Source organism: Melopsittacus undulatus, chromosome 5 (genome assembly GCF_012275295.1).
Source record: "Melopsittacus undulatus isolate bMelUnd1 chromosome 5, bMelUnd1.mat.Z, whole genome shotgun sequence".
Taxonomy (NCBI): Eukaryota; Metazoa; Chordata; class Aves; order Psittaciformes; family Psittaculidae; genus Melopsittacus; species Melopsittacus undulatus.
In genome coordinates, this window is record NC_047531.1 from 68,018,931 (window position 1) to 68,033,854 (window position 14,924).

General features: G+C 37.2%; 1 protein-coding gene across 1 annotated transcript in view; it reads left to right on the forward strand.

Annotated features, from left to right (window-relative positions):
- The window catches only part of NAV3 (neuron navigator 3), a 261,611-nt gene that overhangs the window by 148,610 nt on the left and 98,077 nt on the right, over window positions 1-14,924 (forward strand). Inside the window, exons 11-12 of the mRNA XM_031047935.2 lie at window positions 319-702; window positions 4,101-4,220. Coding sequence (XP_030903795.1) covers window positions 319-702; window positions 4,101-4,220 — 504 coding nt within the window. The remainder of the gene's footprint in view (window positions 1-318; window positions 703-4,100; window positions 4,221-14,924) is intronic.

Sequence of the window (14,924 nt, forward strand, 5' to 3'; positions counted from 1 at the left end):
AATCTCATACAACTGTCCTCAGACTATTGATCCAGCCTGCCCAGTTCCCTCTGCAGAGCCTTCCTACCCTCCCACCTAACTTGGTGTCATCTGCAAACTTACTGAAGGTGTACTCAATCCCCTCATCCAGATCACTGGTAAAGATGTTAAACAGAATTGCTGTAGTACTGAGGGGCATACACAAAAACTTGTGTGCACATGGAGAAACACACACAGAACTCTTTTAAAACACATATACATTATTTCAGCCATTGTTTTTCCTTGTTTCTCAAGAGTAGAGAAAGCACTGTTCACTGACTTCTCCATTTTGTTTGGCAGCACATTGGAGACAACTTTTGACAGCACTGTGACAACTGAGGTGAACGGGAGAAGCATACCAAGCTTGACAAGCCGGTCCACCCCGATGACTTGGAGGCTAGGGCAGGCCAGTCCTCGGCTGCAGGCAGGAGATGCCCCGTCCTTAGGTGCTGGTTATCCCCGCAGCAGCACGAGTCGCTTCATACACACAGACCCATCTCGATTTATGTACACTACCCCACTTCGCCGGGCAGCTGTTTCTCGCCTTGGAAATATCTCACAGATTGACATGAGTGAGAAAGGAAGTGGTGATTTGGACATGTCCTCTGAAGTTGATGTTGGTGGCTACATGAGTGATGGGGACATTCTTGGGAAAAGCCTCAGAACTGATGACATCAATAGCGGGTAAGCAGCACTTTTTCCCCCCTTTGAACTGATGTGTGGTTGGCAGGTTTGATAGGACTTTTCTACGAAATTCTGGCACAGGAATGGAAGTTGCATTATGGTTTATGTATTATGAAAATATACATATAAAAAAAAAACAACCAAACAAAACAAAGGTAAGGCACTAAGCTGCTAGTGTTGTTCTCAGCTACCTTCAAACTCAGCTCTTCTCCTTTAACATTAAGATGATTTTGCTGTGAACTTTGATAAGAGCACAAGTGCTTCTTATTACTTACTGGAATTTCTTAGTTACCTGGTAAGCCATCATTTTGCACTGAGTTTCCCTGGGGGATTATCTTTTGTTATTTTTGTGTTTGAGTTGAGATGGTAGGTACGGTATTGGATGCAGCAGTTGCTGACAACACTGACTTTTCTCTGTTTCCACTTCAGGTACTGTCTAGTGTAGTCTGTGTGAAAGGCCTTTATTGCAATTTTTCAACTATGCCTATCACCCAAGCTGTAGGAATATCTTTTCATAAAAGAATAGATCAGCCACTCTCCTAGCATACTCAGGAGGAAGAATGACAGTTATTTGTTTGTTGAATCAGTTGATAGGCTTTGGGGTACTGCACTCGCTGTGCTTCAGATTGCTATTCAAAGACTATCAGTCTTGGAACATAAGTAATTTCATTTATATGTATGTTAGAACTCCTAAAGCAGAATTTATTTTGTTTTTAAGGAAAAAATATAAAAGCTATTTTGTGGTTTTGCTCATGCTTAAATTACAGTTCATTGCTGTTGTTGGCATCTCAAGGCTGCTTGGTGGCTGAGGTAACATTGGGTTGAACGGAAGTCCCATGGAGTACATAGCCGTGTCACACCATACTGCTTCACTCTGTACAAATTTAAGACTCATGTTGTCAGTCTAAGCTCTTAGTTTGAAGTATAGCTACGAATGGTGGCTGATTAAATTGGATATGATACATTCCTAAGAACAATTGAAAGTCTGTGATCAAAGCTGTCTCTAGAGAAGTGTCTCACCTTAAGTACCCTCCCAAGATCTCTAGAAAAAGCATAACTATAAAGAAAGTGTATATCTATATCTTCATGGTGCACTGTCTCAGTGATCTGTGAATGGAGCACTGCTGACAAAGCTGTCCACAAAGCACAGTCTCAGTGGCTGTTCAGTAGAACGCTATATTCATGTCTACTAGACCAGAGAAAAGACATATGGAAAATGTACACTTTAGTGTTTGAAGACCTCTTATCATAAAGGTGATATAAATGCTGCCTTTTACAGATGCATGAGTTGGGGAATCCTTTGCAGTGCCTGATGAGTTATGTTAATTAGCTTATCACATTAAAGAGTGAATATAGTCATCTTGTGTGACTTTTCTTTGCATCTGTAATAAGTGTGACTGAATAGATAGTAAGTTGCAATCTGCTCAGTTAACATTTTTAGGTGCATTAAATGTTAAAAACAAGTTAATATGCTCAGAAATTTCAGGATTCACTGAGGCATGTAAAGTCTTATCTCCTTTATGCCTCTTCCATTATCAGTTTAATTACTTTAAACACTTGGGGACAGGAATGCAGCAGTAATTAGAAATTAGTGTGAGAAAGGCCTGTTGCACTCATTAAGTATCTCCATTCAGGCCTTACTTATGCAGGAAAAAATCCATACAGTCTGGATTGCATTCAAACCACAGTTAAATTTAATATGCAATTCCAGAGCCTTGGAACCTACTACATAATTCATCCCTAGCTAAATAATCTGTCAAAAAGTCTAAATTTTGTCTTTAATAAAAGGATAAATCTAGTGTGTAAGTATGACTGTTAATTTACCTTTGAAAACAAATGTGGAGTTACCTTCTGCAGACTCCAGATACCAAGGTTTCATAAATCCCTTGCTGAACTGCAGGCCAAATCTTAGCAGTGCGTAAAATGCCTTAGAGTTCAGTTAAAAATAAACAAAGTAATCCTTTGTGGTTTAATGCAGTTGAGGTTTCCTTCATCCAGATTGCCACTCAGGACATGAAGCCATCTCAAACTGTGGCTGTTACACAGGGCTATGCTACCTGAGCCTTGCTCTCAAAATCTGCACCAGTTCACCCACCCCAAACCATGACAGTGAAAACTGGTTCTCCCAGGCAGCTGTATGAGCCCCGAGGTCTCTGGGACAGTTGATTTCATTTAAATCAGCTCTCAGAAAGAACTGCAGGGAGTGGTGTGCATTGGCTTGTGCCTGAGAGTCTGTGTTATTAAAGTTAAATGTTTGTGTACTCAGACACACTGAAAGATGGGTTTGAGTGGCAGTATTTCATGGTTCAAAGAGAACTTGTGTTACAGATTATTTGAAATGGGAGTGAACTCCAGTGGACCATATTAGCCATCATCTTATCACCGGGCCCGTACTTACTTCTTTAAGCCTGTAATTTCACTTTGAGTAGGTTCACTGAGATATACCAAATTGTTTTTCTGCATATGTACACTTATACAGATTGAGTAACATAGATGTCTACGGTCCTTCACAAATTACTTTGTTCAAACTTTGCACTCAGTTGTTTCACTACAGTCACCACAAATTACAAGAGAAAAATGTAAAAAAACCTCAAGAGCCTAAGAATGAAGACAGTTTAATGAAAGGTCCTTTGAGAAAATAATGGGCAGGTCTTGAGTGTAGGACAGGCTTGTGATACTGCTCAGTTATAAACACCAAGACAGAGATAGATAGAGATAGTTAGAGACAACTAAATGGTAAGCAGGCATTCCAGAAATTATTGCTGCTGCTTGAAATTCAGAAACTTTTAATGGTTCTCTAGTGAATAAGCAGCACTACACTCACTGTTTGAGTCATTAGTCATTCATTATAATGTGAAGTGGTGGGAAACAAGCGAAAGGAGCACAGATAGAATCATATTCTTAAATGTTATTGTAAGGGCTTCAGTGGATATCTCATATCTGAATAATTGCATCTCAGCAGGGACTATGGATTTGGGTTCTCAGTTTCTTTCCTATTTAGATGGATGCTACTGAGTTTTTTTACTTTTTTTTCCTTGCTTTTTAGCTGGAGTTATGCTTCTTTCTTAACTCCTGGTGCTATTTTCTGACAAAAATGCAGTACTTAAAACGTACTTAAATTTTTTGAAGGTATTTGAGGGCTTCATTCTAAATATATTTTAGTAAAACAAGTTTGCCTGCAAGCCATCACAGGAAAAGGCAAATGATCCTAGAAAGTAGGCGTATATCTGATCTCCCTGCACTGGACATACAAACTGAGAATATTTATTATAAACCTACTATCTAATAGGACAGTCCATACCTTAAACATTTGAACTTCCCAGTCCATTATCTTTAGAGTGAAACATGGTTGCCAGATGGCTGCATTGCCCACTGATTGACCACACATTTATTTTCAGGTATATGACAGATGGAGGACTCAACCTGTATACAAGAAGTCTGAACCGGATACCAGACCTAGCTGCCTCTCGAGACGTCATTCAGAGAGGGGTTCATGATGTGACTGTGGATGCAGACAGGTAACAGTGCTTTGCTAAGTAAAAAACTATCTGAGCTTTACAAATATTTTTCATTCTTCATACATGCTAATATATCACAGTTTTGTTCATAACGAATAGCAAGAGGAAGCAAGGTTCTGGGGCTGCTAGGTTGAGCACACAATACACCAAATACCACAATGGCTGGGGAAAAAAGTAGATTTCTCACATGGAAGGGGACCTAGGAAGAAGTTGTTGTTGGAGATGTGAAAGAAAACATTAAGAAATCCAGACCTTACTTGTAGTCTTGAATCTCTGAAACAGGACATGATTTTTACAGGTTGACTTGGCAATTAATGGGCATAGGAAGAATACACATGGCCTCTAGGCAGCAGAGAGCTTGTGTGTGCCTGATGATGTGGGCCAGAACACATATCTGGAGTTGGCTGGAACCAGAACCATGGTCTTGTCCACTGATTTTGCCCTCTGTGAGTGTCAAGAAGGCAGTACCTGTGATCAGTGGGAAGGAAGAAGTAGGATTATATCCCATTATTTGTGCAGTGTGAAGAAAGAAATAACACTATTCTGCTCTTATATGTGTATATAGGGGTGTGAACATAAAAACAAGCTCCCACTATTTCTGCTTATTAGACAAATGTTTTCTGTTTCTTTTTTTTTTTTGAGCTTAAAGTAGATTCATATTGGTGGCTTGTATCCATGTCTGAGAAACAAAAAATCATAACCCAGCTTTTGCAGAACTGTCAGCTCTGAAGTTTTGGTCAGACCATTGTAGAGATAAGGAGAAGCTGTGAATTTGGCAGTCTTCAGTTTTAGGGGGTTGATTTCAGTCCCGTCCTTTAAAAATTCAGTTTCCTTTAAGGAAAAAAATGTGTTTAGGGAATGGAGAAGAGGTTCACAGAATGGCTTTGGTTTTACAAACCCAGCAAATTAGTTGAAGAAGTTCTAGGATATTAACCTAGATATAATATAATTTGTACTTTTCACAGTTTTCTGGTGAAAACACACCTGTGACACAAGTCAGGAAGAGTCTGCATTAGTCAAACAGTGCATCAGGATAAAGAAGATAATTTTCATCTAAGGAATCAGTTACTTAAAAAAGGTTGCTTTTAGCTGGCATATTAGCATTTGTTGACCTTGCAGAAAAAGCCTATTTTAGATAGCAATTCAAATAAACACAGCTTGGTTCTTTGGAACACAAGTATTGATGTGCTGTGAAGACCAGACAAAGAGTACAGTAGGCGTTCAAGAAAATAATTTGGAGAGAACTCAGGCAGTAACAGAAGGAGAAAATGAGAAATGAGATGTGGGCAGGAGGGACTTTGTGGAGCTCTGTATGTGAGAACAGGAACCTTAAGCTCGAAGTGGGAGAGAGGGTGGAAAATGCAGAGGCTGGGAATCATGTAATTAAAAACAGAGAATGTTGCTAACACCCACGTTTTTGTATATATCTGTATCTTTTCTTCACCTGGGAGTGAAGTTATTTTTGTATGTGTCTGTATCTTCACCTGGGAGTGAAGTTATTAGAGCTCTTCCCACCATGCAATAGTCACACCCAGGTTTCAAACCATGCACTTTTTCCCTCACAAAAAAAAAAAAAAAGGTCCAAAAGAATTGACTCTTTATTTTTTCCTAGTATTCCTCAAGCTCCAGATGCCAACAAACACTTCGTGTTTATTTTGCTTTGAGGTGTTATTTAGTAATGTATGTGTTAATTTGTTCTATATAGTGAGCAGGTACATACATGTTTTCATGTGAAAATGCAGGGAGGCTATCGGCAGTTCTCAATTAATGAGATGGTCCAGCATTTCCTATTTTGGTTTGTTTATACAACTTCGTCAGACTGGCAAAAAATGTTGTGCTAAAAATTACTCTGTTGTTTCTGAGTCTTTCTGAGTCTATCACTTGTCAGGTTGTGGAGTAGTAACTTCAAATTCGTCAGGAGATTGTTTTGGGTCTTGAGCAATTTTATGCAAAAGTCAGGGCTTTTAAAGAAATTAAATTAGTGTGTATTCAGGAAACATTTATCTGATCTCAACAACTAAAATCTCTGTATTCGATCTTCATTGTACATTTGCAAGGTGCTCTTGACATTAACAAACTCCGTGAGCAAGCCAAGCCCCAACCTAATTTTTGAACTTAAATCCTACAAATGTGAAATAGGATTTACTTCGTAATGAATGCTTTCCCTTACACAAAGAACGAAAGCTGGACTCTTGTGCTCTACTCGACCCTCTAAATGGGGTGTCACAGAACATGCTGTATGGTATCATGTAATTTAGAAGCTTATCATAAAGCACAGACATGGGAGATTTATACTGTAGATGTTCAGGCAGTTTTGGCACTTCTTGACCTTTCAGTGCTTGATTTTTACAGCCTTAATCATCCTTTGTTGATACAGATGGGGTTTCTTTGTCTATAAATGTATGCTATTACTTGAAGCAGCAAACGTGTTTAGAAAGTGGGAAAAAATAATATTTTATGATTTCTGATCATAAACACATGCTTGCCAACATGGGTCACAAAAAAAACTGTATAAGGTCAAAAACAAACACACAAAAAAAACTCTATATTGATCTTCAATGTGTCATATTTCTGATATGAAATCAGGTGGAAAAAGGAATAGAGGTTGCTGAGACACTTGCTTTGTTTGGCAGGATATGTTTTGGTCCTTCATAATAGCATAGGTACCTGGGATTTCATCTTATCTCATATAGCTTTTTAGATACTATTTTTTCTACTTTGAATAAAAAATGACAGGGTTTGCATCAGGGCTTCAAGGTTTGCCTTGCCACCAGTATGATGAGCTTCCATAAAAGAGAATTATCCTCCTGTCATCCCTGTAGATATGTAAAGGACATATGCATTTTCACTATGGTATCATTAGTTTAAGCCTTTTTCATAATTGCAATGATTTCCCCTGGCCTTTCTGTTGTAAAGAACTCTGTTGGCATCTCTGTGCAGGCAGGAAATAAATTACATGCTGCAAATGCCTGATTTACATCAGCAAGCAGGAGAGAAGTCTCAGTATTCTGTCCATCAGTAGAGCCAGCAACTTCTGCTGACAGCAAACCCATGTTCTTCATGAAAACTGAATTTTGGTTTTCTCTGACAACCTAAATTGCAGCTTCTGCCTATATTTTAAAACTTTTTTCATTTTGTGACCTGACAGTTCAATATTCTTCAGTTAGGTGGGCTGTTTATATCTCTAAGAGTAATGCCATTTCTGGCAAATCCATACTTTCAGACTGATTCTCATTTCATGGATAAATCAGGAAAAATTCATTGAAATTAAAGGCATGGAACTGGTGTTAAAAGTCAAGCAGATCCCCATTCTAATTCCACTCCAAACTGGTCTCAGATAGAACCTATATCTCCACTTCTTGCTAAAAAGCAAAGGATTGAAGGATCTTCATGTGGAAACTTAGCCTGAGAGAGCTCATCCAAATAATTCATTAAATTGCTCATAGGGAAACTTCATAAAAAGTTAAACTCATAAATGCAGCATAAGCCAATGCTTAAATATTACTTGCATACTGCTCTGGAAAGCATATTGCTGTAGAAAGGAATTTGTTCTAGGGAAAGAGGTGGTCAATGAAAGGCTGAAGGGACACTGGCAGCATCAGATATCAGTGGTTGTAACATCGTTCTTTTGATTTTTTTCTAATTTGAACTCTTCTTTTTTATTTTTTTTTGGTCTATAATCCTCTATTCCTTGCAAGTTACCTTGCTTCAGATACCATAAGAAATTAATTAGGGAGGAAGATGGATTCTCTGCAGCGGGTGTAACTTGGGATGTGGCTGAGAGAGTTCTCAGTGGTATGATGTTACTTTTCATTTCTTGTTCTGTCTTCCTCCTCTACACTCAAGCATTTGCCTTCTGCGACTCTTAGAGGGAGTATTTGAGGAACATTCTTTGAGTTCAAAACCCTTTTCAAAGTAAGATGAGCCAAAAGAGATTAGACGTAAGCACACAAAATAAATTATGTTCTTGGGAAGAGTAAGGTTTATTGAAAAGTAAGTTTCAGTGTTTCCAAACCACCCTGTGTTTTCTATAAAAATTGTTAGGGAAGTTTAAACAATCCATTTTAGAAGCAGATATAGCTTCACTGAGTTCAAAAATTGCCCTTCCACCCCTTATACCTACTGAATTTAGTGCCCTGTATCAAAAGCCACAGTTTCCTTCACTTTTGTCAGTCAACAGTCAACATAAGTTGTGTAGCCACTTACCCTTCACATCCCTTGAATGCATTATTTTTTTCTTCTTCACCTTCTCTTTGGATGAAACACAAAGTTTTAAGGGTAGCTTATGCTGCTTAGTGTGCTTTTATCATGATCCGCCTCAGTTACTTTGCTGTTGCATTGAGTCTGAGTCCCTACTACACAGAGTTCTTATGCATAGGGAGTCTTTAAAATGCTTCCACCATCTGTCACATGTGCAGAAGACTTGGCAGTTATCTCAGACTTGCTCAGGCTGGCCTGTTAGTTCTCAGCCAAACCGTAATCACCATAATACATTACTAATTTTAATTATAATAAAATAATAGCAGATTTTGCCTGTAGTTTATTAACTAACTTCCTGGATGAATGACTTTAAGTCTTCTTCTGGTGTTTGTCTGAGTACATGAGCTTTGAGTTGGAATACTGTACTTTTGGAAAAGGAACTTTTCCAGAGTTCAGAGGGGTGTTGAACTGAGGGCTCTGTATCATAGAGTTGGTAGTAGCAGAAAAGACTGAGAGGCATCATGAACAGTAACTTAAAATCCTGATAGAATTCAGTGCCTGATCTCATATAGTAAAATTTTGGCAGTGCACTGAAATTGCTGATGCCGTTTGAAATTTAACCCTTTGGGATGTTGTACAGTGGGCAGGAATACTTTATGTTTTGCCTTTCTATCTAGATGCTTCTGTGTAATGTGTAATTCTGCAATAATGCTGTGCTTTCTGCCATGTCTCTGCAGTTTGGTGTTAGTGTGATCACTGTTTCTGCCATGTTGCAACTATTGCCTGTTCAGTTTGCAAACTGGGAGCAAAGCAGGATGTACTATGGATAGTTAAACAAAATGTATATGCCACAATATTGAACTATACACTGTGTAGACACAGCCATCTACATTTCAGCTGTGTCCATCTCTGGGTACTAGTGTCTATGGCAGTCAAATTTCATTCATCCCATAGATACGAAATAGTAAATAATAAAACATAAAATAGATATAGCTTCTTGCCGTCTAAGACTTTCTAAGAAAAAAAACTAGGTTTGCTACAAAACTACTGCTCTGTGTGGCACCTGCTTTCACCAATAAATATGCCTATGATTGCTATTCTGTGCCCAACCAAAAAAGTCATTATAGACCTTAAAGACAATGTGGTTCATACAGTTGTATGATCTTCTGTGATTTTCCTGGTTGTGATTTTACAGTATTAGTAGATTCTTAGGATACTGAAATAATATACATATCTATACCTCACTGTTTTCACAGTTATTGCTCAAATATCTCCAGAAACCATAATGAAACAATCTCTCTTGTAAAGCAATTCAAATTTTAAACTGGTTTTACTGCTGTTGCTCTCTTCTATGCTTTTAATCTTCCATAATTTCTTTTCACAGCTGTTGCTGTTAACATTTCCCACCATTTACTTTTATTATTCTCAAATGATCCTGCATTTTCAGAATCTCTGGTGTAAATCTTTCCACATCCTGGCATCTGCTAGGCTATCAAGCAAGTTGCTAGTTAGAAGTATCTGTTTCAATGTGTATCTCAATTTTTATTGTTTCTGCAAAGTAAGGAAGCTAAATTTAAGTACCCAGAGCATAAATATGTGTGTATCCCTGCGTGAAGAGCAGAATAATTGTGTCAGAGGGATCACTCATGTTTTTTTGGCTCGTTTTATTGTTAAGTATTCAGGATCCTTTGAGAACAAGTACCTTGTTTTCAAAACCATATTGAGAAAATTTTCAGTAATGTGATTTTGTACAGCATTATTAATTTAGAAAGAATGGTATTTTGTAATTGAACATGACTTTGTTTCTGGTCATGGTTTCGAAAGTCAGGATTTGGACAGTGCAAAGTAAGGAGAGCAACTGGACTTTGATCTAATTTTGTAAGGTTGCTTTAAATTTCTATAGAAAATGCCAACCACAAACCAAAACATGGAAACATTTCACAGCTGTGTGTTTTTAGGTTCAGATACTTTATTAATATCAGTAACATAAACGAACTGCATTGTTAGCATGTTGTCATTAGTACATTAAACTGTCATGATCCTGCAACATCATGTTTGCAGACACATTTCTTTGCACCCAGCTTACATAAGGAAATTACATTCAGAAAAAGCAAGAACAGTGCATGGCAGATGTTTACTTTAAAACAAGACTGAACTGCAAGTGATTATGTGAAATGAATGATGAAGTTTTCTCTTTTTCCGTTTTTGTCAAGTGGCAGAGAGAGGGACAATATCAACTAATTCCAGTTTATATGAAAAACAAATTAATGAAAATAAGTTTTTAAACTTTGGCAAAGAATGGAAGCCAATCACATTCTCGTGCAATGCTAAATGAGCTGAGCGTATAGTTTGCTGTAGGTTCATTAAACCAAAGGCTGGCTGTTTACAGCTGATACATTCAACATTCTTTCTTACAAATCTACTTCTTCAAAGTAGATGGTGTGGAGCTAGGTGTTAATGTCATGCAACCGGTTTCCTTCTTTGTTTCTGCTTTTCTTGAAGTTTGGTGTAGATACTTCCAAATAATTTGAAGTGAGACTGGACTTTATAAGATGTAAAAAAATTAGTGATACTTCCCTTCAGGAAAAATGCAGATGGTTTATTTTGCTTGTAGTCTACTTCTGAAGGGAGAACAAATGTATGTAATAAAAGCTACCTAAGACTCAATTTACAGTTTCAGCAGCAGCATCATTTTGGTCCACTATCTTACTTCACTGTTATCAGGAAAGACTAATGTACTGCCTCCTTTGTGTTAGAATAAGGCAGAAGTAACAAGATTTAAATCAGTATGTAAAATACCCTAGGCTCAAATATAAAACTAAAGAACTTAAATCTCCTGTGTATATTTGAGTCCTGAAGTCAAGAAACATAAAAAGTTCTTTAAAATATTTTTATTTGCTTGGTGGCTGGAGGAAAAAAATGTAATTTGATTCTCCTACATGGCTATTAAAAAAAAAATGAAATTTGTAATAAAATAGGTGCAATTGAGATTACAGCTCCAACATTAACAAACACGGCACATTTTATGCTTCATGAAACTTAATAGAAAAATTGTGATTGTGATAATTTAGCATTGGAGTTGCAGCAGCTTGTGATCGCTAAGTTGTCTTCTGTTCTAAACTGCTTCAGAGAGACCTACTTCCTTGTGGAGCAAAATATTCTTGTTTCTTATTTAAGTAATTTATTAAAGAACTATTTTTATAATAGCTACTTACCAGATTGAGTTAGTTTGTAGTATGCATATATATGCATACTTGGCAAACTAAACATACAAATTATAAGAATGTTCCAATTAACACTGTCATAGAAAAGTAATTAACTTGTAACACTATAAAAACCCTTCACCTTGAATTTAATGCAAGTATATATAATTATAAGTTCATTTTAAAGAGCATTTGGATTTGGCAGCTTCCACAGACCACTAAATTGAAAAGAAACAGGAAAAAAAATGGAAAGCCACATCATGCTACACTTTTTTGTACCCAAAAGAGGTAATGAGAAAACGGTAAAATGATCTGTTCTGACAGCTTCTTGCTGCTGTTTTGTACACCTGCTCTTCCTCCTAGCTGGCAGTGCTACAAAACAGGTAGGTGGAAGGAAGGGTAAATTTAAATTTAGCTTTGCATCTTAAGGGGGCAAGTGCACATTTGCTGCTTGAGCAGTACGAAAGAGGCAAACTCCAGTTTTGATTCTTTCCCTTACAATGTGCTGATCTTAGGGCAAAACAGTACTGCTTTATGTCATAGGGCTGCAGGAAACCAGTGATATTCAATATATTTTATACTGGCAATTGCACTGCAAGGTAACTTCATAAGTAGTGGCTGAAAGAGATAACCAGAATACAGCCAGAGTCATGGCTTTTCTATGGTTAGATAAATGTAAGAGAAGGATGTTCCTAAAGCTGTGCGGGTTAAAAAACATGAGAGCCTTTTATTTTATGGAAAAAGAAATGGACTTTCAACCCTGTTGGCTGGCTAGAGGCAGTGTTCAAACCAAGAGAGTGTGAAGGGAAAATGGGAAGGGTCCAGTGGGGCAGAAAAACTGCCAGCCAGTGCAGAGAATACCCCTTGCTGCAGGAAGCTGGCTGTGGAGTGCAACACATGTTAACCTTCCTCTTTGAAAAAAAATCCCTCCATTTCCTTGTATCAACATTTTACTTATAAATCTTAACTGTCACCTTGGAGTCTTCTTTTGATGGAGAGAGGAAAAGATGTTCCTCCCTCTTCAATCTGCTCTCCGAGTGCTGTTGTGGAGCTTCCTGCCCCTCCTGAGCCCCTTGTGACAAGTTCAGCTCTGCACAGGGAAATGCTTGGTGCAGCAATGTGCTTGGAGTTTGTTTTCTTTTGAAGTTACAGCACTAATCTCATCTGTATGTAATTGTTAAAATATTAAGTCTTCAAAGATTTCCTTTGTAAACAAACGATTGTCATAACAACTTAAGCAGGATCAGATGTGTAAACTGAAAGAGTGAAACCCTCAATGCATTTTACAGAAGGTTTTTACAAAAGGATACAGTATAGTTATAATTCAAACCTGCTTAATGGATTGAATAATCTAAAATACAGTATTTGAATTAAATTTTAAAAATAGCTTTGCTTAATTGTATTTTACTTGCACAAATAAGGTTTTTATCTGCTACCTATGTGCATCAGCTTTAATTTTCAATGTACTGAACTTTCTTTTATATTCCTTTTGGATGCATTATGCTCTAGATCTGTTTCATTTTGCAGAACAGAATGTAAAATGGCTGCTAACCTTATTAACTGCTGTGTAGGTAAATCACAGAAGCAAAAATTGCTTTACTGCAGTTTAAAAGCATGTGTAGTGTTGGAAATAATTAAATTGCCCTGGGAAGTACAATAAGCATAGAATCATAGAATAGTTAGGGTTGGAAAGAAATATAGATCATCTGTTCCACTTCTAGAGCCACCTCTCTACCCAGCCTGTAGCTGTGCCTGGGATTGCTCTGACCTAGCAAGTGCAAGGTCCTGCACTTGGCTAGGTTCAACTTCATGAGGCTGTCATTGGCCCACCTCACAAGCATGTCAAGGTCCTTCTGGATGGCATCCCTTTACTCCAGCGTACCAAAAAAATCACACAGCTTGGTGTCATGGGCAATAATAATTGACAGAGGAGGTGCTCATCATTCCTCAGTGTTTTATCTAGAAGACAGCATCTATTATTGACATAAGCCAGGGTCTTTTATATTATAATATGCAATGTTTTTTATCAGATACTCAGTATGCTAACTTAAAAGTGAAATTAAGATTTTCAAATGGATAGGATTTGAATAGATTCTGGAAAAGAATCAACAGAAACAGAAAACATTATCTTGTGCATTCCATATCTTCTGACTGCTCATCAGTGAAAATGAGATGAGTGAAAAATCAGAAATGCACACACAGTTTTAGTAGTGAGACTGTGAACTTTAGGAACAGGACATGAGGAATAAAGGTAGGCTGTAGTTATCTTAATTTTTTTTATTAAACCACACCTAGATCTTTCTATAAGTTACTTATTGCCAGATTCAAATACAAAAGTAGAAAAAATTTAATGAGTGGACTGTCTGGGGTTACTGGAGAACATGTAATGGTTTCTGAGAGATAAGTGATCAATAAGGTGTATAATCTTCAAGACTCATGAACTGCCACCTGGATGCTCTTATCTCTTTCTATTGACTGTAGTGGGAACATGGTTAGACAGCTAGCTTTTGGTTTATGTTAAGATGAACCATGTCTGCTTTGAAGAATTCAGTTTAAAAGAAACCATGGCTGTTGGGGATTTTTTTGGTCTGGCTTTTGTACGGGATTTTTGGGTTTGGTCTATTTTTTTTTCTGTTTGTTTTATTTTGGTTTGGTTTGCTTCATTCTAAATAAAATAAATACTAGTGGAGCAAGGCACTGAAGTGACAAGCCTTTATGGAGTTACATCAGCCAAAGTGTGACATGTTGTACTGTCATCTGGGGATAGCTCCTTAGTGGAAGGAGTTATCTTCCAATGAATTTTAGAAAGGGTTTTTAGGAAAACAAGTTTCTGTGCAGCAGAGATCTTGAAATCAGTGTTTCTTTAAGGTTAAAGACTTATTTCTTTTTCCTTTTAGAGTTAAAATCCTTCCCCTCCATGAAAAGAGTTGCCTCAGTGTGCCCCCAATGACCCAAATCTTATGATGCATAAAAATAACTGAATTGGCTCTATTTTACAAGTATTTTTCCTTTGTTCAAGATAGAAATTTATGATTCCCTCTCTTGTATATTTTTCTTTCTCTCTCTTTAATAATTTAAATTAACTATACCAGCAATACTCTTGAGACATTAATGACTAAAAAAGTGGATAAACTCAATGGAAAAGCATGTAGGAAAAATAATTTTTTGCCTATCAACTAATCAACTATGTCAACAACAATAATTTGGAACCTTCCAGATAAATTGTGCAAACTAATATCCTAACTAGATTGTCAATAGCTTTCCCTAAACAGCTATTTTCCATAAAATTACCTGTCGTATT